The 21,769-nt window shown below is 34.2% G+C and overlaps 1 protein-coding gene across 1 annotated transcript; it reads left to right on the top strand.

Moving 5' to 3' along the window:
- Positions 1-2,708: 2,708 nt before the first annotated feature.
- tuft1a (tuftelin 1a) lies at positions 2,709-20,450 on the top strand. The gene is made up of 13 exons (XM_073847093.1): positions 2,709-2,743; positions 2,908-2,979; positions 10,679-10,747; positions 12,046-12,147; positions 12,365-12,451; positions 12,543-12,608; positions 12,725-12,802; positions 15,023-15,133; positions 16,717-16,940; positions 17,048-17,153; positions 17,247-17,330; positions 18,789-18,883; positions 19,000-20,450. The coding sequence occupies exons 2-13, from the start codon at positions 2,923-2,925 to the stop codon at positions 19,070-19,072; spliced, it is 1,152 nt and encodes a 383-aa protein (XP_073703194.1). The 5' UTR covers positions 2,709-2,743; positions 2,908-2,922; the 3' UTR covers positions 19,073-20,450.
- Positions 20,451-21,769: the final 1,319 nt, after the last annotated feature.

Genomic DNA, 21,769 nt, shown 5'->3' with positions numbered 1-21,769 from the left:
GAACATCTGTTGTACACAAATATTTATGGGTGTTATTCACTGAGGTTCCTTGTAATGCTGTTGTTTTCATAGTGTTTTAGTAATGTGAAACAAACATTGTCATGAGCTCTGACATCTTTAGTTCTTTCAAACTCAGCCTAAAGACGGTCAAAACAACAACAAGGCTTTTTCTCATAGCAGACAGGCTGTGACGGATTTGTTTTGTGAACCACAGTCGTAGCATGACACAGACTGATGATCTGATAACTGATCTGATGCAAGAATTAAAAAGTTAAAGATATAAATAGACATTACAGATTCCAGCAGGTTCTTATGAAAATATGAAGTATGAAAAGTGCATTCATCAGATACATTAAGAAAATAAACAATACACAGGTGTTGGGTGAATTTCTTGTGAAAAGATTTTTGCGGTTTTCTGTGTTATCCATCAGTGTCACATCAGCATTTTCATTATTCTTCTTAAGAAATCTGAGCAGATTTTTTATTATCATTTTTAAGTAAAAACATCTTTGGGGCACTACCAGAAAAACTGATTATAGCTTACCTTAAATACAGCATAGAGCACTCAATTTATTCCATTAAATGCTGAACCTTTTTGTGCTTTACAAAGCCAAGTGAAAATCCACACCTTAGACACACACAGAATATAGTATCACGGATTCGTGCCAATCTGTGGAATGTTATTGCTTAATATCAACTGTTGCACTATTGCTTTACATCACTGAAACTATTTTTAAAAGGAAGGGTCAGGTTCGTCACAGTGTTATGCCCTAAGGCAAATTTTCATGAATGACTTGTTATTACCGTGAAAATGCTTTTTTATTTATTTATCACTTAACAAATATAACAATCTAAATTTAAATACAATTTAAGCCAGCTGAAGTTCTTGCCACATTTAGACACAATATTGAAGCAACTGGAGTCTTAAGGGCCATGGGTTTTTTTTTTCATACAGTCAAACCAAAATATAAAATTTGTATAGACTATAGTTAATTTATTTAAGCGAGGATAGCAAAATAAAGTAAACTGTGACATATTATACCCAAAATTCTTCATACAGTGGACTACCAGTAAAACTGATAAAAATTTGGAACCAAAATTTTGATTAGAATTTTGAAAATGTTTTTTTCTTTTTCTTTTAATGCTAATGCAAACTTTTTACACCACAGACTGAACAAAATTAAGCATTGTTTGGTAATTGGTCAACAAAGTATTGCTACTTGTGCAAATATTGTCAAAATAACAGTTGTCTGAAGTTTTGGTTGATTGTAATCCATTACATACCTTTGCATCAAAGCTATCTGACATTATCATGATTAATTTGTTCTGACACAGTTTTACTCTGAGTTCTTGTCATATTTTATTACAGTAACTGTGTGAAATGTGATAACTGAAATGTTGAATGTGTCTGATTTTTAGTTTAACTGTAATTACGTCTAGAGATGTGACAGAGTTGACAGTTTTTACTGTTCAGTTTGACATTATTACGAGTCTTGAGCTCTAACAGTGATGTCATTTTAAAATCATCCTCTAAAACAAAAAAGTGATGAAGTATGTCCTTAAAAACTTTACCCTTTGAAACATGACAAAGTTTTATTGATTTATAGAATAGCTGACTGTCGTTAAATGGGAAAACCTGATAACGGATGCATTGTTATACACACATTCATTTGAGAGACACGAATGGCAAAGGTGTTATAGAATGACTTTTTGTTAAGATTTTTAAAAATGTATTATCATTATTATTTTATTTATATACAATTTAACAAAGCTGATGCATTTGAACAACTTGACGTGTGAAACAGACATGTACAGATAGGGATATACATGTAAACATTTGGATAATCCCAGCATATGATTAAAGTTATTCCCATTATAGTATTTCTTTTGTTTCATATCTGGGCTATGACTGTCTTTCAAAACTGCTTATCAAACTCTTATCATCTCTCTATGGTTTTATTCCAGTTGTGTCTGGTCTAGACCACAGTGATGCAAACTTGTTTAATATGTACTTTCAGTGTTCATCCAATAATTACAGTGTGAAACATCAAATTATAGGACTTTGAGATGGGATTCAGGTGAATGTTGTGTATTGCTCACATAGGCGTCTGATTACATCACTTGAGTCAGCTTTATAAATTAAAATGATAAATTAATTCATTGATTGAAAATACTTGGATAGTATACTGTAGGCTACATTATGTCTATTTTCTTAGTTCTGATCTATATGGAGACACTCATATTTATTTCATTTCATTTTATTGTAGCCTACATATAATAATGGTTATTGTTATAATAATAGTAACTATGTGTAATGATGATGTTTACTACTACTACTACTACTAAAGCTGCCTTTAATATTCAACTGAAAATGATTAACGTTTATGAAGTCACACTTGTTGATGTCCATCAACTTTTCTTTTGTTTTAAAGGGACTTCTGACTTACCTTAGATACACCTTTGCCTTTGCTCTCAGTCTTAAGAAACTGACTAACTTCGAAGATATTTTCTATCAAATCTCATTGCGTATTTTTTTCGTAACCTGGGGATAGTGGAATAAGACGCGTCGCTCAGGTGAAACACACCACGTCATGACGCTGTTCCCGCGGGCTGAGGCGAAACAAACGGAGAGAGATGCCGACGCAATGAGGTCACACGACAGACAGATTTCACTCTGACGTTAAAGCGACCCGTGAAACTATCGAGAATCAGGGGAGTGTCTGACAAAACCGTTCAGCTCGAGGTGAGACCTGCTCCGAGGCTATTTATTATTCAGCGTGACAGACGATATAAGAACACAACAAAACACAACAGCGACGATTTCGAGCGCTCAGTGGGATATTTAACTTCTGTTTCTTACCTGGCTTTATTTGCTGAAGTAGCCTACTTATTGTCTTTTGAGTTTAGGTACATTACGCTAAAATGAATCGAATGGGGAGTATGTGCACATTTGATGAAATCAAATGGGATGACAGAATGGTATGTATCAGTTTTATTCATTACTTTATTATTAACTATCTCTAGAAAAAAAAAAGTTTGTTTTTGCTTAAATGTATCTGCATAGTTTTGCACAGGTTTTAACAGTTAATATCTGAATCAAAGATACTCATAAAATGTGTGTTTGTGTTAGTGCGTGCGTGTATTTACTGTATTATAGGCTATATAAATAAGGACAAGTGCAATTAAAATGTTGATTATAAAATATACTAATGATTAAAACATAACTAAAATAGTTCGTTTTAGGGAAAAGTTCTAACACATGTTGGCAAAGGTTTCTGGGTCGTTTTCGCATCATACTCATAAAAGAGAACTTTGATCCCTTGCATTTCTTCCTGGTAAAATATTAAATGCGCTACGTGTTCCCTCACGTATTTACATGATTCAGTGCTTTATCCATTCATTCATTAATTTATATCGTAAAAATGAACTTAAAACCAAATGATCTCAGTTTAAATATGATGCTTTATTAATTACCAGTATTTATAGTGTCAATCTACACTCTAAACCTTCTTTACCTCTCTTTGCCCTTCTCTGTATGCACAACAGATGCTTAATCTGGTTTAATGTCACTTACTTGAAATTTGGTTTCCCTAATAACCTCTAAGAGGTATTTGTGCCAGCACAGGGGATAGTTAAGCCAAATACCAGCTGTGCCTGTGTCTGTTCAATCAGCACTGTATATAAAAAGAGTAATGTGGAGTTAGATGATTATTAACCTTATCTTTTCAGGTTGCTGGGCAGCCTTGTTCCCTAACTGGTTTTATGACCTCTTTTAGTATCACAGAATATATATTTCATGCTTTCTGCATGCAAACTGAAGTTGGAAGTGAGACAGGGCTCAAGCATTTGCTTGATTGTGGAAGGTTTCCTTCCTTTTCTTAACAAGCTGGTAATTTAAACGCCTGACCTGATAATGCACCATATTGTAGCCTATGTTTTTCCGCAGCTACTGTTTTTGCATGTTTTTCATTTTGCGAATATGAAAACAGCACATCATTCAGCAGGAAGCTGTTTAATAGACTTCTCAAGCATTTGAGATGCATTCTTTAGAGGGTCGCACACTTATATAATAACTTCTAAAATGGCTTTTAATGATTCTGTGTAGTTCCCTAATAGAGCAGCGTATGAGAAAACTATTAAATGCAATTTCTTTTTTGCTTTGAAATTGATTCAAAGAAGGAAAAGCCAAAAAAAAAAAAAAAAAAAATCATGTGAAGTGAAAGCCATGTAGCTATATTGTTTTTCGCAAGTTTAGCCGGATGATCGTGGGTTATGTAAGGCGTTTCCACCTTTTTAAAAACTGTTTTTTAAAACCTTTGTTCCCCCAGCTGTATATTTACTTTCTCTCTCTTCCATTTACACCATTTATTTTGCTCATTTACCGCTCCCTTGATCAATAGCTCTTCGCTTTTGGCATAGGGTTAGCAGTCATACAACAAATATTTAACTTCAAACTTGTATTTACTCACTCTTTATGTGGCTTCTGTGAAAGTGCACGTTTTGCTTCTCTCATCAAGTTCACATTATGAAGCAGATTGCATTGATGGGCATGTGTACCTACACAGTACACACAGTACAGTATATACAATACAGTAGTAAAAAATGTACACTATGTGAAAACTTGGCTTGGTTGCAAAGAACACTGCGGTGAAATTGACTTGTGTTTTGTCTTGCCACGACAATGTTGGAAGCACTTCTAAGTACACTAAAGATCGGTAAGAACCATGTAAACTCATTTTGTAAACATTTTGTTTCTTTCTTTCTGCTCTCAAAATATAAATAATTTAATTGAATATTGATAGAATAATATAAAGCTTTCACTCCAAAGTGTGAAATAAAAGGCCCCTCAGTGTGGAGCAGGAAAGGCCCAAGGAAAATGGCAACCATATGCAAATACTTTTGAAAAAGCAAAACATTTTTGAACAACATAAAAAAAAAAAACTTCAGCAAATTAATTTATTTGTTAATATAATGATACGATTAATTACTAATTGATAAATTAGCTTAATAAAACTTCAACCCTCAAGCGTGGGATTAAAAAAAAAGTTTATTTATCTATCTATCCGCTCATTCATTCAATAACGTCTGGCATTTCATAACCTTTTAACTTATTATTATTTGTAAAAATCCCAATTCTTTCAATTACAACCTGATTAATGGTGCTATCATTAATGTTTCAGTTCACCGAGATTCAGTGCTTGTGTAAAGTCACCATTGTCTATATACAGCGTCAAGTTTCAAGCGGCTATTCGGATTTCTCGCGTGACCTTTACATCTCACCAAGGAAAAAACGCTTGTGTGATTAGCCGAGTCTTTTGTCTGTCTCTTTGAGAGGGCCAGAGGCCTGTATCCAATGACACATTCCACTCACGGCTCAAACAACCCCCCTATGTTTCCTCTCTTTTTCACCCGTCCCTTTCTCTATGTCCTGTCTCTCTCTGTGCTTTGTACCTCACACCTGCGTTCAGGTTTCACTCTGACCCGGTTTGATTTCCAGTGAACAAACACCATTGCAATCCATCTTTCTTCATCTGTTATTAATCGCCAGTTTGTTTTCTTAATACCCCAGTGCCAACGCCTCTTTTCTATTTCCTTGAAACACAAAATATGCAAATCCCACAGAGCTCTTATGTAATCTCTAAATAATGACCATTCCTGTCAGGCAGAGACTTTGCGTGCATATTTGTATGCCTGTTTATATGTGTCCATTTAAAAAGAGAGATGCCGTGTTATCAGAGAGTTTTGGTATGTGACGCTCGATTGTAATGAAAAGCCTGTTGTTCCGATGCCCCGAGCAGAATCCTCACGAACTTCTTTCCAAATAGATTTATTTAATCCTCTCCCATTACAGGCATGAAAATTGTTTTGTACTGGGTGCGTGTCATTTTGCAGGCGTGTGTTGTGTGTCTTTGTTGTTGTCTTGGTTGAGGTGTGGTGTTGAACTTGGCTCAGCTTGACTTTAAATGCAGTTTTGCCTTCTATGGAAACACCCGATTCACACACACTGATAGGACGTCCATGCGGTTGCACTTGTAGATTTACTCAGGTAAATATATTAATAATTAATTTCCTTTGAACTTGTTTAAAGTCCTAAACAAGCTTTAGGTAGTAGTTTTGTTTATCCTGACTATTCAGTTGCTCTTTGTCTAGTCTGTTCGTCTTCCTGATGCTTGTTTTGTCTCATTTATGGGATTACGATAAATGTGTTGCTTTGGCCAGGTGGGTTGAGGTGTGGCTGTGTTTTGTCTAGTGATTTAGCAAGTGGTACAATAGTAAAAGGTCTCTTTTTTACTTGGACTTGCATCACTAGGCTAATGATGTAACCCGTCTTTGTGATATGTAATACAGTGGTGTGTAAGTCGCAGCTTTACATGGAATGTTCTTGATGAAACATGTCGATTACAAAGTGCTCTGTGGTGGTTTGGTGAACAGTAGCATCACACTGTTTGTTTGTAATAAATACGGTAGCTGTCTAAAGGTCTTTCACATGCAGTAAGTCCATAAACTCTCTCTTAAAAAAACAAACAAACAAACAAAACCTGTCTCTGGGGCAGTACCTTTTCAAAAGGTGCTAATATGTGTAATTTAGATACTAATATTTAGGGCTGGGTTTTGGCACAAATTTCGCAATTCGATTCTAATTCACAAGCTTGCAATTCAATTCAATGTCCAATTCAGTTCGATATGGATTATTTTGGATATATCAGATACAGTACATGCCAAATTTTCCATTTTCAGAGAGTCAGTTGGTACTACATTACTATAATATTGAGGTATAACTGAATTGTATAGAAATGCTGAAATTACACTCATTATACAATTACATGATTATATTTCTACTTCAATTGTTTTTTAATATAAACATTTAAATGGTGGCTGTCATAAAAGTTTGACGGATTAATTCAAACAAATTAAACATTAAACAAGAGTAAAAATGATGATGAATATGTTATATGGTGCATATACACTCTTAAAAATAAAGGTGCTTCACGATGCCATAGAAGATCCTTTTTGTCTAAATTGTTCCACAAAGAACCTTTAACATCGGAAGAACCTTTCACAAAAGGTTCTTTGTTCAAAAAAAGGTTCTTCAGATTATAAACAGGTAAAAAAGGGACAGTTCTTTGAAAAACCTTTGACTGAATGGTTCTTTGTGGAACCAAAAATGGTTCTTTAATTGCATGGCTTGAAGAACCCTTTCAAGCACCTTTATTTTTAAAAGTATATTTAACAAAATTATCCTCTCTAGACTTAATTTTTCTAGCTAAATAAAGAGTTTATGGTCACTAAATTTTTTTTTTTTTGAGGTAAATTATGTGTCTTTGTTTACAAGCTGATATATTGGTGTCTTAGCACAGTTGAAACACTGATTGAGCGATTACATGAGACAGGATACGGATTTCAGAAGGTGCACTTTTTCTTTTAACATACCTTCGGACACTCATTAATGTTTATTTCGTGCTGTAACTGTATTAAAACGGAGGAGACGATCAATTCACATTCGCATTGCTGCTTCTCTGAGGCTGATGATACACGGGGCAACGGGAAACCAGGTGAGACACAGGGCCCATGACCCATCTAAAGTATCCAGATTTACCCATTTTCAATGTAAAAGTGCCTAAGAAACCCTCACTTCACATTAAACAGCGCCAAAACAGCATTTATTGCTTGAATACTGTAATAAAATGGACAAAATATGAAATTTGAGACTTTGTTTGATATCAAAAGTGACAAAGCACAAAGCATATGTGACCCTGGACCACATAACCGGTCATAAGGTTAAATTTTTCAAAACTGAGATGTATACATCATATGAAAGCTCAATAAATAAGCTTTCCACTGATGTATGGTTTGTTAGGATAATATTTGGCCGAGATACATCTATTTGAAAATCTGGAATCTAAAGGTGCAAAAAAATCTAAATACTGTGAAAATCACCTTTAAAGTTCTCCAAATTAAGTTCTTAACAATGCATATTACTAATCAAAAGTTACATTTTGATATATTTATAGTAGGAATTTTACAAAAAAATCTTCATGGAACATGACATGGAACATGACTTTACTTAATTTCCTAATGATTTTTGGCATAAAAGAAAAATCAATAATTTTGACCCATACAACAATGTATTTTTGGCTATTGCTACAAACTTACCCCAGCGACTTAAGACTGGTTTTGTGGTCCAGGGTCATATATTATGATTTATTGGATGTGAGGTGTGCTACATTATTCTGTTCGCTAACTAAAAACAGGCTAGGGATTTAAAAATCAAAATTGTATCGTAAAATTTAAAAATCGATATTTTTTACCCAGCCCTACAAATATAGCCCTACTTTAGGTACTAATATGTAGGAGGTACTATGCACCATTGGGGGTAAATAAGGTACAAAGGTGTAGCATTTGAATGTCGCCAAATGATATGCAATACATATAGCACCTGTATTGTGTAACAGCTGGACTTTGGCCAGAGTCATACTCAGTACACCTGGCTTTTAGCTTTCAAAAAAAGCATGAACCAACAAGCTTAAAAAGGTCATGCGTTATCTTTTTTTCTTGTATTGCCTGAGCTCGACATAACAGCAGATGCTATCGTAATCTCAACTCGACTGGTCACCTGCAAAAAATGTAATCAACATCTGTCTAACATCGTTCTGTAAGCAAACAGATGTTATGTTCCTTTGAGATGACTGCTAAAGTCTGACTAAAAACTGATTTGGATGTGCTCTGTCTCTGACAGAGCTATTTCACACTTGAGTCAGTCACTGGTCAGAATAAATCTCACAGCTCTTAAATTTTTCTCACAGAATTGGAAGAAAAAAGTCTGAGATAAAAGGTCATTATTACCATTTTTTTTATTCTGTGGCAGAAATGGGTTTTGATAGAAAAGACATTTCAAAGTTCATTATCTATGCAAATAAAACCAATAAAACAACTTTTAAATCAAAATCTTGAGAATATTGTTGAACATTATTACATATGTGACCCTGGACCACAAAACCTTCAGTAACACAGGTATATTTGTAGCTATATGACAAAAATCAATAGGATATTAAGTAAAGATCCTACCGTAAATATATCAAAACTTAATTTTTGATTAGTAATATGCATTGCTTAGATCTTCATTTGCAAAACTTTAAAGTTGATTTTCTCAATATTTAGATTTATTTTTTGCACCCTTAGATTCCACATTTTAAAATAGTTGTATCTCGACCAGTTATTCATATCCTAGCAAACCATACATTAATGAAAAGCTAATTTAATCAGCTTTCAGATGTATCAATCTCAATTTGGTAAAGGGTCACATATGGTTTTTGCACGTGCCACAAATGCTGCATTGTTGTCAAAGAATAGTAGATTACTTGATTACTTAATCACATAATGTTATATAATGTCATTTGCACTTTAATAGTAATTTGCCTTTTATCCTATCTCATATTCTGTCTCATTATTACCTATTACTATATCATCACAGGGGTGAGAAAGGGTAATAATAATTTGCGGTACTTTTATGAACTCACTGCAGTCTCTTTATTTGTACATACTGTCAGTTTCACTGTAACAGTCATGTCCCATCATACCTCATTATCAATGAACACGTCACTTTTTCTTTTAAATTTCTTTGGTAATGGCACTAAACCAAACTCTCAGCTTCTATACCCACATTTATTACATGCTAATATTACCAAAATAACACCTTCCCTAATGACACTAAATAAGAATCACATCTAGTCTAAACACAGTATGACAAAAATGTGTCTCATGTGACTTTGTAATGACTTCTGCCACCTTTGTTCAGACACTTGATCTTCACCCCAGTGATGACCAGGGACAATTTCACAGTCGGTCTGAGCCTGTCTCACACATATTTAATAAACATGTCATATTTCGTGCACGCTGTCTGCCACATGCTCACTTTCAGGACCTCCCGTCCCACTGTGTCTAGATTTAGAGTCAGCGGAATGTTCTGGATTTATGCATGGACACACACACACTTATCCAGCCATCTGTGGTTGGTTTAATTGGTCCAGTGTTTATTTTTTTACATATTTAATCAGATTATGTTCTTGAATACCATATACAGTTATTCTGTTTTCTAGGCTTTCTTAATTTGGTCATGTGGATGTTATCTTATGTTGTGTAAGAGTGCGTCCTCTCAACTGTTTGTGTTGTTGCCAAAGCTTTATAGTCTCTGTTTTGTCTCTTCCTGTGTCCAGCAGACATAGTTTATGTTGTTGATGGGTGTCTGGGTTGTCATGGTGACATTCCGTTCTGCGCTGGAGCGCATTGTTCCGTTTAGATTTGTGGCGTCCCGCCTCCATCTTTGTGACGATTCAAATTTACATTCAAATACAAAGTTTTGGCAATCCCAGCACAGCTCAAGAATTTTCCAGAAGCTGAGGAACAAATCAAATCAGAGTTTGTATATCCTAGAGACTGGACTGTAGATTCCTTTCGCTTTCGTTTTTTTTCCTTTCACATTGAGTAACCACAGACCTCCATGCCAAACTTTAATGGGCCATTGGCCTTCACTCAGTCTCTCTCTCAGTAGGCATTACTCAGTTCCTCCTCCCTACATGTTCCCCTCATCCATACAGCTCCCACCCTTTTTGCTTTCTATAACGGTCTCTTTGTTGCATCCCTCACTCACATTTGTGCTTCTCTTCATGTCATTATTCAGAACGGGCACAGGACGCTCAGACTGACTCTAAACGAGCAGAACCAGCACCAGCTGCCCACCACAGATAAGGTAAATGACCGTTTCTTTCTATTTATAGAGATGATCATCTCTAGTCTTGACATTTTCAGATGTCGCATTCAGATTCAATCTCATACGTGACTGTTTTTAAGCATTTATTATACATTCAGTATTTTTGACCCTGAGACTGTTTTAGAAGATTGACAAAAAATGCTTGTTTGAAACCAATTCTGCATTAAATGTGTTAAGTTTATGCTTTAGCTAAAGTTATACCGGAACATCCAATATGTATATGATTTAAAATTGAGATATGTATATAACTTATGACTAGTTATAACTTTTTAAGTCAGTTACATAATAGAAATATCTCATTTGTATCTGAAAAAGGAGTCTCATTGCCCGTTTGCTTCAGACTAACTGTTAAGACACTCATAGTGGCATATGTTTATGCAACTTGCCACTGATACAATTTTGCATGTTTTGATGGTTTGTGGTTGTGTATTGTATGCTTGTCCTTTATGATCTCTGCTGTTGGTTATGGGCTGGTTATTTCTTCTGGTGTGATAGTGATTCTGTAGAATCATTTCAGATTAACTTCAGTGGAATTACCCCCCCCCCCCCCCCCACACACACACACACACTCTGGTCCATTTTTTTTTCTGTCTATCAGCCAAAGTTCTATAAACACAAGGAGCATGTGGATGTGTTCCAAGGGACGTTCTTGTAGGACCAGAGGCTCATTGTTTCAGATTCCAGAAATTGCATAACTTTCCATGTCCCTTTTCCCACATCTGCGCCCATTCCTGCTCTTTAAGGGGTTTCCTGCTACTCTTTGCTTGTTAGAGTTATTTATACCGCCTGTTCAGAAAGGGGTCTTTGTTTTCTGCAAAGACATGCAGATGTAAAGGTTTATTCTAAGAAAGTTAGATTGGTATGAGTTCAGCTCTTATTTGGAAATATTTGACTCATCTTAAATATTTTTTGCAGTATATAATATGTGATCCTGGACGAAAAAAATCTGTTTTAAGTAGTCCTAAGTCTTAAGGAGCCATATTTGTAGCAATGGCCAACAATACACTGTATGGGTCAAAATTATTGATTTTTCTTTTATGCCAAAAATCGTTAGGATATTAAACAAAGATCAAAGATATGCATTGCTAAGGACTTAATTTGGAAAACTTTAAAGGCGATTTTCTCAATATTTAGATTTTTCTGTAGCCTCAGGTCCAGATTTTCAAATATTCATATCTAGGCCAATTATTGTCCTATTCTAACAAACTATACATCAGTTGACATATTATTTTATGCATACAATAGGGATTTAATATGAATTTTTCATGTCATTCCAGCCAATTGGCAGAGCTTTTGCTTTGGTCCAACCAACCTATGAGAGACAGCCATTGAAGTCTGATCTGGTCAAGCAGTCTGAAGAGCAAGGTGAAGTCATTAAGGTAGGTCTGTTTTTAACTTTGAATGATAAATCAGTTACATCTGGAAGTTTGAGCTTTAATGTAAAATGATAATCAGGTCTGATTCTGAGTGGAATTTCTAATTCAGCCTAAACTAGACTAGGCACAACTAGACTAATTATAAAATGATAGATTTAATTTAGGCACTTTTTGAAATCAGTGATTTTATGTTTTTAAAATCTTTGGATTTGCTTGTCAGGTATATCTGGAAGACCGCAAAGAGGCACAAGCCAGACACCAACAGAGTCTAAAAATGCTTTCAGAGGAAGTTTCACAAATACAAGAGGTAAAAGCAAAACTCCTCAGTATCATTTCCCACTTTTCTATGTTCGGATGTTTTCAGAACATGTGCATTAAATGTGTTGTACTGTGTGCAGGTGAGATACTGTCTTAAAAACCTCAGAGAGCAGATGGCAGCTAAAAGTCACAGGACAGAACATAAGGTGAGACAAGACAACATCAATATGCATACAGTATATACTTTATATACTGCATTTGTGTTATTTTAAGCTGTATTAACCATAAAATGTTAACCAACTGTCCTTTTTCTCACCCTCAGATGGTGTTATCTGGCCCCAGAAGAATTAATGGCACTCATTCAGCACTAACACATGCCATAAATGGTTTAGAGAGACAGGTGAGACATTTATGTGGGCTTTGCACACACACACAAACACACAGGTTATCAGCCAACAGAGATGGGGAGATTACTTACAAATTGTAATCCATTACTGAATACTGACAAAATTCGTAGTTAGTAATGCAGTCTATTACATTACACCTTTTAGGTAATACAATAAGACTAATTTTAAATTACTTTTAGATTACTTTTGACCTCATCATCTCATTTATCACATTGATTTAACTAGGATAATCTTAAACCATATTGATTGGTTCAAGATTAAATATTAAATATTCAGATTAAAATGTTATTTGTTACTTCACTTAATTATTAAAATAATAATTTTAAAATCTCAGGGGTAGTTAAAGTAGATATATTAGGTTAAAGATTGTGAATTTGTGAATCAGTAAGTTGTAATTAATTTATGGCTATTGTGTAAATAATATGTAATCATAATTTCCCCCTTTTTTAAATTTAAATGACCTTTGTCGCCATCAGATTTTTTACACAGTTAAATGTAATCTTTAGTAAATATTGATTTAAATACAAATTTTCATACTGTGATTTCCAATATAGTGATGCCTAAATCAACTTTTAGCTTTTAAAACATTTGCCGATTTTTATGCTTTCTATGCTTATTTTACTTTTTATATTATTTCATATATTATTTTAGTGCATCACCTTACACTAATAAAACTAATACTTTTACAACTGTTAAATGTAATTTTTAGCATTAATATCTGAATTAACACATTTTTCATACTTATGTTTATAATGTAGTAATACCTACATTTACTTTTAGCATTTAAAATGCTTGATTTGAGCTTTTTAGTGTTATTTTTCATTTATTAAAACAAAATAATGTACTTATTTCCCCCATTTCTATCTTTATATTACTTTTCCTGTCATCAAAAATGGACAATTTTTAGCATTGTTTACTGTAATCTTTAGTAAATATCAAAATGAATATAAATGTATAAACTATTTCATACATACTATACATTTTAATATGCCTAAATTCAAATCTTTTTTATTTTTATTTAAAAAAAAGATTCAAATTTTAAAAATTTTAAAAATCAAATTTTAAAAATCGGGGAAAAAACATGAAAATAATTATCATCTTATCAGCTGTATATCTATCTATTTTTTATTTATTTAAAGAAATGTGCATCAAATGTTAAAATCTGCCATTTAATGGTTAATCGGAAAAATAAACATGAAAATAATTACCAGCTTACTGATATCTCCCAGAATGTTAATATCTGTGCATCCTCGTTTTTAAATTAGCTAAGATATTTTCTGCATCGAGAGATTTAAAGTAGAACATAATCTATGAGGCATTCATGTATTGAAAAAAACATTTTAGTTTTTCTACAAATGTCTATTTGAAATGACCAAATGCTTCAGTGCAGTCATGTTATATAATAAATAAAAAAATCTGTATCCCTTGGGTGTTAGTAGTATTTTTTTTAATCAATTAGGTAATTACCAATACACACCTACATTAACAAATCATAACAATCTGTTGGTGCACATCAGCAAACCACAGTAGTAAACACCCATTGGTATTTATATCATCCAGGAGATAAGAATTAATCACCCAGGAAACCACACAAAAACGCACAGCTTGGGAAACATGTTAAGCCACCTGAAATAATTATCCGTGGTTCTTTATAATCAACAGTATTTGTTCAACAGGTTTTAACGATTCTCACATTCCTCAAATTCTTATCTTTTGTCGCTTGATGAAACTAAATGCGGCGGCAGCACATTCTTTTTCGGACTGAATAGTGCGGATTAGCCTCCCAACGGGATGTGTGTGTTTGGGTAGTCAGAGCAGGAGAACGGGTGGAAAAGCTGAGCTATGACAGCGTACGTCAGTATTTTACTGTTAGAACACACACCCTGTTGACGCACGTAGAGCGAAGCTCCCTCCCACTTTCTGTCTAACTTACATTGTCCTCAAGCTCTCACACATGTCTATAAATAACTACTAGGAGAGTTTCAATGGACATAATTTGTAGAGACATATACAGTATTTTGTTTATGTGACTGTGGGAGAGTGTTTGGTTTGTAATTGAGTACGGTTTGCTCCATTTTTTTATTGCTTAAACCGCTATGTTGCATAACTAATTCAAAACACATGTAAGACATGAACACGCATACAAATTCAACTGTAACCAAACAAATTACAGATTCCTTTCAGTAACCTTTTGTCACTGTGTTTTCTCTCAGGATAGTATGGATGAGCAGGAAAAAGAGAAGATGAGGGAGGCCAGTAAGCGTCTGTATTCTCAACTCCAAGAGGCCGAGAAGAAACACCAGGAGGAGAGAGAAAAACTGCTGGTTAGTCTCTTAACATTCATAACTTACAAGAGTACTCAAAGGAACCTTTGTTAGATTGTCCTTAGAAAAGGTGAGAGGTGAGTTGTACTAATACAGAAGCAGACATTCCTGTTGGGAAAGCCAACTGGGTCAGATCCAAGTTGGGAAAGAACAGTGTGAGCGGGGGCGAAATCGCACATTTTTTCACGATGATGTGCCGTTTCATAATCGGCAGCTGCTTGCATCTTATACGTCAAAGATTTCAATGTTTAGCAAACAGCTGATGTCAGAATGATGTGATAATTTAAACAGCTTAAAGCTTTTAATCATTTCCAACTTCCTGAAACTGTCGAAAGTTGTTTTATTCAAAATACATTTATGTAATCAGGACCCACCCATGTCTTCCGTTTTTTTTTTTTTTTTTTTTTTTTGGCAATTTGCTTCTTACAAAAAAACTTACATTTAAAATAATACAATTTATAATTTATAAAATAAATACATAAATAATTCTATCTTGCATTATTTTACATTGCTTTCATCAGTGACTATAAAATAAATTAATTCATACATATTCCATTATTAATTATATAAATAAATTAATCAAATACAAAACTTAAAACTAAAAAAAATCACTTTTACAATTCATTCACAGTTTGTTGACTTCTAAAGATTTAAAATGTAAAAAATTGCCATTATTTGACAGATTTAGGAGTATATAATAGCAAATATATAAGGATATATTTAATAATAAATCAACAATTGTAGTGATTAGAGGTTTTTTGAAGCTGTGACTTATGGATATTGGATAACTTTCCTGATCAAAAACATTTATTATTATTATTATTAACTTCATCATCATTATGTTGAAAACAGCTAAGTAGATATTTTTCATGTTTTATGGATGAATAGAAAGTTCAGAAGAACAACATTTATCTGAAATAGAAATCTTTTGTAGCATTATAAATGTCTTTATCATCATTTCTGATCAATTTAAAGCATCTTTGCTAGATAAAAATATAAATGTCTATGATTTCTTTCTCCAAAAAAAGGAAAAAAATGATACCGACTCCAAGCTTAACAAAAGAATCCTAAACACAATGTACCCAACTGTTTTAAATATTGATAATAATAATAATAATAATAATAATAATTGATTCTTGAACAGCAAATCAGCATATTAGTCTGATTTCTGAAATATCATGTGACACTGAAGACTGGAGTAATGATGTTGAAAATTTAGCTTTGATCACAGGAATAAATTGCAATACAAAACAGTTATTTCAAAGAGTAAAACTACTTCAAAATTTGACTGTTTTTGCTGTACTTTGGATTCAATAAATGCAGGCTTGGTAAGCAGAAGAGACATCTTTAAAAAGCATTAAAAATCTTACTGTTCAAAAACTTTTGACTGGTAGCGTATGGGGTTGTTTATCAGGGCCAACGGTCATTTTAGGGCTCATTGTACAAAACATATTTGACCACAGACTCCTGCGACTGATTTTCCAGTCAGAATCGAATATTGCAGAAGCTGTGTAATAGTTGTGTAATAAATGTATCTTTTGTGATTGTGATTTAATTCCTTTTCTCTGTTTATGTTATTGTAGTTTGAGGCACAGCAATATAAGAAGCAGTTATCTGAGCAGAGCGAGTATCTGAAGAGGGTTCAGCAGAGCAAAGAACAGCAGGACCAGCAGATTGAGAGCCTGCAACGTCTCATGGGCGGCATGGAGCAGGAGAGCTCCACCCTCAGAGAGCAACTCATGACCAAAGAAGCCGAACTCCTGCAGCTGCACGAACTGAGGGAGGAGGGCCCTGCAGGAAGGGAGAGGTAGGGGGCATAATGAATCTGACTTATTCTCTCACATTATGCTGCCTTTTTTAACTTCATGCTTCAGTTGGGTGTTGCTGTAAACACGTTGCTTAATTATGTAACAGGTTGGAAGAGCTGGAAAAGGAAAATGCGATTCTGAAAGAGAAGATTCATCACTTGGATGACATGCTCAAGAGTCAACAGAGAAAACTACGGCAAATGATTGAACAGGTACTGGACGTGTGCATACATGCACAGACTTTCATACTAAATTTTGTCATGTAAGGCTTGCTAACTCAAACTTTCCATCCTTGTGTCATCTAGCTTCAGAACTCACGCATGGTGATTCAGGAGAGAGACAGAGTGATCAGAGAGCTAGAGGAGAAAGTGGCCATGCTGGAGGCAGAGGTTAGTACACAGCAGGGCTGTTTCCTCTGAGGAGGCAATTTTTTGGATGAGAAAAACGTTGTAGTACAAAACAAAAAAACTAAATGTTAAAAAGTCTAAAAATCACTTATTTTTCGAAAGAAACATTGTCCACACATTGCATCGCCTCCCCTGAGCCCACTGAGTTTTAACAGACCCCCTAAAGCGTGCAGTGGGTTTAGTGGGGGTAATTGAGAATGAATGGGGGAAAGCCACGTGAGAGGAGGCAATGCAGTCTGAATCAGTCTGAATAAACAATATAATGAAATTAATGGGAAGACTCACAACTCACACACTTAGACATAACCACTTTGTTACATCAAAAGAAGTCTTAAAATGGCATGAAAACATCAACTGTGAGTTTTTAGTGAGTAATCAGATTGGTGAAATTTAAAGTAAATCCCAGTGTCTGTGACCAATATTTATCGAGCTTTGATGACTGATGATATAAAAAATTAAATAGTTAAAGGTAAATTATTTTTAAAAAATAGATGAATATGAGTTCACAGATAGAATATATTGCTTAAATGGTTACTGCCTTGAGTTATTATTTTGTAATAAATGTAAAATGCTTAAAAATGCTAACTTGATGAGATTCATACTTGGCTTTAAAAAACATAATATTTATTACATTGTTCATGTAAAACATCAAATAGATAAATTTTTTTTCTTTTTCAGATAGTGTAAGTAATGTTTATTTAACCAAGAAAATGTGACTTGGACATTTACATTTGATTGGAAAAAAAAAGAAATCAAATAAAGTAGTAAAATCATAGTAGAAAAAGTAGAAAAAAATGCTTTGAGGAAAAAAGTTTCCTTAATGAGTCGATAAACGTTTTTTTTTTTTACTGCAGTAATTTCCTTTTAGCAATAATAGCACAATTAAAATAATTTTTGCAAATGGTGTGGCTTTTCACAGACTTCAATCTGATAATTGCTCTGAACTACACTATCAACTTTGATATAAGAGAAACCGTTTTTACTCAAAAAATTGCTTGTATATTTTACAAATAATTATAAAGAATGGCAAGTAATACATTGACATTTTTAAGTCGAAAGGCTACAATTTTCAAGTACCCTTGGTTTTATTTAAAACTTAAAAAAATAACCAATTCTTTAGAGTCATTTGTTCAGGAATTAGACTACACTGCTTGTCCTGATTATTTTGTTGTTTTACTTAAAGCAACTTAATTAGAACTAATTAAAGTCATTTAGCTTTGATATTGTAAAGCATGAAACCTGTTTTGAAAAATAATCCATTCTTGGTCCCTAACCTTAGTAATAATTCTACTCTCCATCAGAAGTTCATTAAAATGCACACAAATGTTTCTTTTAAATAAAATTCCTGTGACCGCACACACAAGCGATTAGTAAATTCACTCTTTAATCTCATGAGCATTTCCTGGCATCTGACCATTTGTAAATGTGCTTTGCTTACAGAACAAACAGATGCGTGATCAGATGGATTACTACCTGGGAAGTCAAAGGTCAAATTCCTACCTGCCGTCAGACACCAATGCGCAGATCGTCTACAGGTAGGACATGCAAATGAGCCCGATAGCTACATGCAAACCTTTTATGCAAATGATCACATATGCTTGATAACGGACATAAAAGCTCACACATTCAAATTCATGTGTCTCCTCCGCAGCAAACCTCTGCGACCATCTTCCCAGACCAACAAGAGCCTGCCCTTCATCAAAGTCATTGAAATTAAATCATGAACACCACCACAGCAACACCACAACTCTGCTATGACAACCGCACCATTGTCCCGTACACAGCGCAGGAGAATACTAGCAACATAACCATCACAGACCTTGAAATGACATGCAATTGCTTTAATGTCTAAAGGCCTTTTCTGCAAGAATACTTCTAATCATTATTACATGCTCAAACTATGAATTATCAATGTAGATTTGACAGAACAGGGACTGTTTAAGTGAACATACCCATGCATATGAAGACAAACAAATGAAGAACTCATTGTGGGAATTGTGAAGGGCTTCTAGATGGATTCTGGAGGTATTTTGGTATTTATTTGAGGCTGGCCCTCTGAAGACGATGTCTTTCACTCCAAGTCAATAGAAGGACAGATTGTATGTCTAAACACCTTCATTGAGCTCTCGTTATCTCTCGTAATCTCCTTTGGTATTAGCTCAGCTAAACTTCAGTGGGTTCACAGAAATCACAGGTTAAAATCTGTTAAAATTATAGAGATAGTGGATGGGAAGAACTTTTTTTATTTTATTTTGGAAGGAAAAAGATATGTGAATTAAAGAAGGATTTTTTTTTTATCTTAATTATATTGATTTGTAAAGGCAGGAAATGTGTTTTCGGTACTTTTGTGGCTATTGAGATTTTTGCAATCATTTAGTCTTCATTTCAGAAAGTTTAGAATGAAATAATAGTGATAACCGACGGCCCTGAAAGAACTGATAGGGGAAACAGTGAGTCAAGTTCATTCTGAAACAAAAACTGCAACAAATATTTATTCTATCTACATGCTTTTCTCAACCAAAGAGACACAGCAGGGAGAATACCAATGACTCACCTTCTTTGGAAAACAAAAAACAAAGACGCCTTGTGAGTGTTTCATAAGTTTGAAAGAATGTATCGCTTGTCCTCCACTGAGCCAGACCAGTTTGGGCCAGTAGGGCACAACTTGACCTCTGTTATCCAGTCCAGCCAGCCACTGCAGTACCGTCTACAGTTACTCAGTTAGCCATTTACAGCATTCAATAAACTGGTTTTATAACACCTAGTTAGAGAAGCAATCTGATTGGCCGGAGCACCTGCCCACTTTAAAGTAATGTCATGTGAACCGTTAGTAATACCACAATATGCTTCATTAATTTAATTCTGGACAGGGTTGTTTTGAGAAATGCATTTCATAACCATTTTTATCCACCTTCGCATTTGTAGATAGTGTGCATATTTTCTCTTTCTGTAAACTTTAACCTTATGTGAATTTCTTAGGCTTTATAACAGCATGCAACATATTTTATTATTTTTTAAATAATATTTTTGTAGTAAAAACGAGTGGTTTGCAATGCTTGAATTAATAGCATCTTGTATATTTAAATAAATTAGTTTCGTGAATGGCGTTGTCTTGTCTTTTTCGTGTCAGCAAAGGAATGTGGTTTATGGTTATATGGTTCATTTTATGGCATCTTAAAAACACTGAAATATATATCCTATCACAATTTTATGATATGAAGAGGTACCATGGAGTCTGACCTCCACAGTAAACACAACAGGCAGTGTTGCCAGGTCTGCGGTTTTCAATTGTTGCCGCAGGTTGTTTTTTATGTCTGCGGGTTGAAATGACCCCGCTTCAATAACGTAATATTTATCCCCTGGAATACTGAATTTTAAAGCAATTGGGCAGGTTTTAATAATAATAATAATAATAATAATTTTTATTTATATAGCGCATTTCCAGAGCTCAAGGACACTCTACAATGAATGTAACAAAGAAGAGATAATACGAACAGACATTGAAAGAAACAACAATCAAGTAGAGAAACATTAGGTTAACAAACGTACAAGAAGTCAAATATAACAAACTGGAAAAACAAGACAAAACCTAAGAGACAGATATGGAGAGTACAGATTGACCAAACAAAATGGTCAGTTTATCAGATTAGAGGTATAGCATTCAGAAAACAAGTGAGTTTTGAGTAAAGATTTAAATTCTGAGATATTATTAACAGAACAGAGTGAGCGTGGTAGAGAGTTCCAGAGTTTGGGTGCAATAACACTAAATGATCTGCCCCCCATTGAAGAGAGGCGGTACCGAGGGACAGCAAGAAGGCCAGAATCAGAGGAACGTAGTTTCAGAGTTTTGTAGTGAAAACATGGCAACCCTGACAATAGGGTGTTATTTTATTCTTACATTACTTGTTTCCATATTTCATCTTCAAGTTGTTTGATCAGCATGTTAGAATGATTTCTGAAGAATCATGTGACATTGATGTAATGACTGCTGAAAATTCAGCTTTGCATCAAAGGATTAAATTACATTTTAGGGTAGAGTGGGGGAAATGTTATGTAATTTTGACTGTGAAACAAAAATTAAATGTGTCCTGAATAGTTATCATAGTTTTAGTGACAATAGCATAAAATTATAAACCAAGACTTTATTAGATTTTTAACAAAAAAAAAAAAAAATGCACCAAGGTTGGGGTAAAATGCCCCCTTGGGTAGAAAACAAAAACAATGCCCCCCAGTCTGACAAAACAATTTGCCTTAGACATTTAGAGTAAAATCAGAGTACAGTCTTATCTTAAAATTAAAAAGAATATATTCGATCATTATGAATTACAAGATTACAATAGCCTATTTGAAAAACATTTTTAGCTGATGCTAATTGGCTAGCTAACTGATGCCAACTTGAGGTAATTTTTAAATATATAGTC

Source organism: Garra rufa, chromosome 9 (genome assembly GCF_049309525.1).
Source record: "Garra rufa chromosome 9, GarRuf1.0, whole genome shotgun sequence".
Taxonomy (NCBI): domain Eukaryota; kingdom Metazoa; phylum Chordata; class Actinopteri; order Cypriniformes; family Cyprinidae; genus Garra; species Garra rufa.
This window is presented reverse-complemented; position numbering and strand designations above follow the sequence as displayed.

Bases quoted from the DNA above. Each gene is read 5' to 3' on its own strand.
- tuft1a (XM_073847093.1), top strand. From the start codon at position 2,923: ATGAATCGAATGGGGAGTATGTGCACATTTGATGAAATCAAATGGGAT. The intron at 17,154-17,246 runs GTACTGGACGTG...TGTGTCATCTAG, and splicing joins TACGGCAAATGATTGAACAG to CTTCAGAACTCACGCATGGT. The intron at 18,884-18,999 runs GTAGGACATGCA...TCTCCTCCGCAG, and splicing joins AATGCGCAGATCGTCTACAG to CAAACCTCTGCGACCATCTT.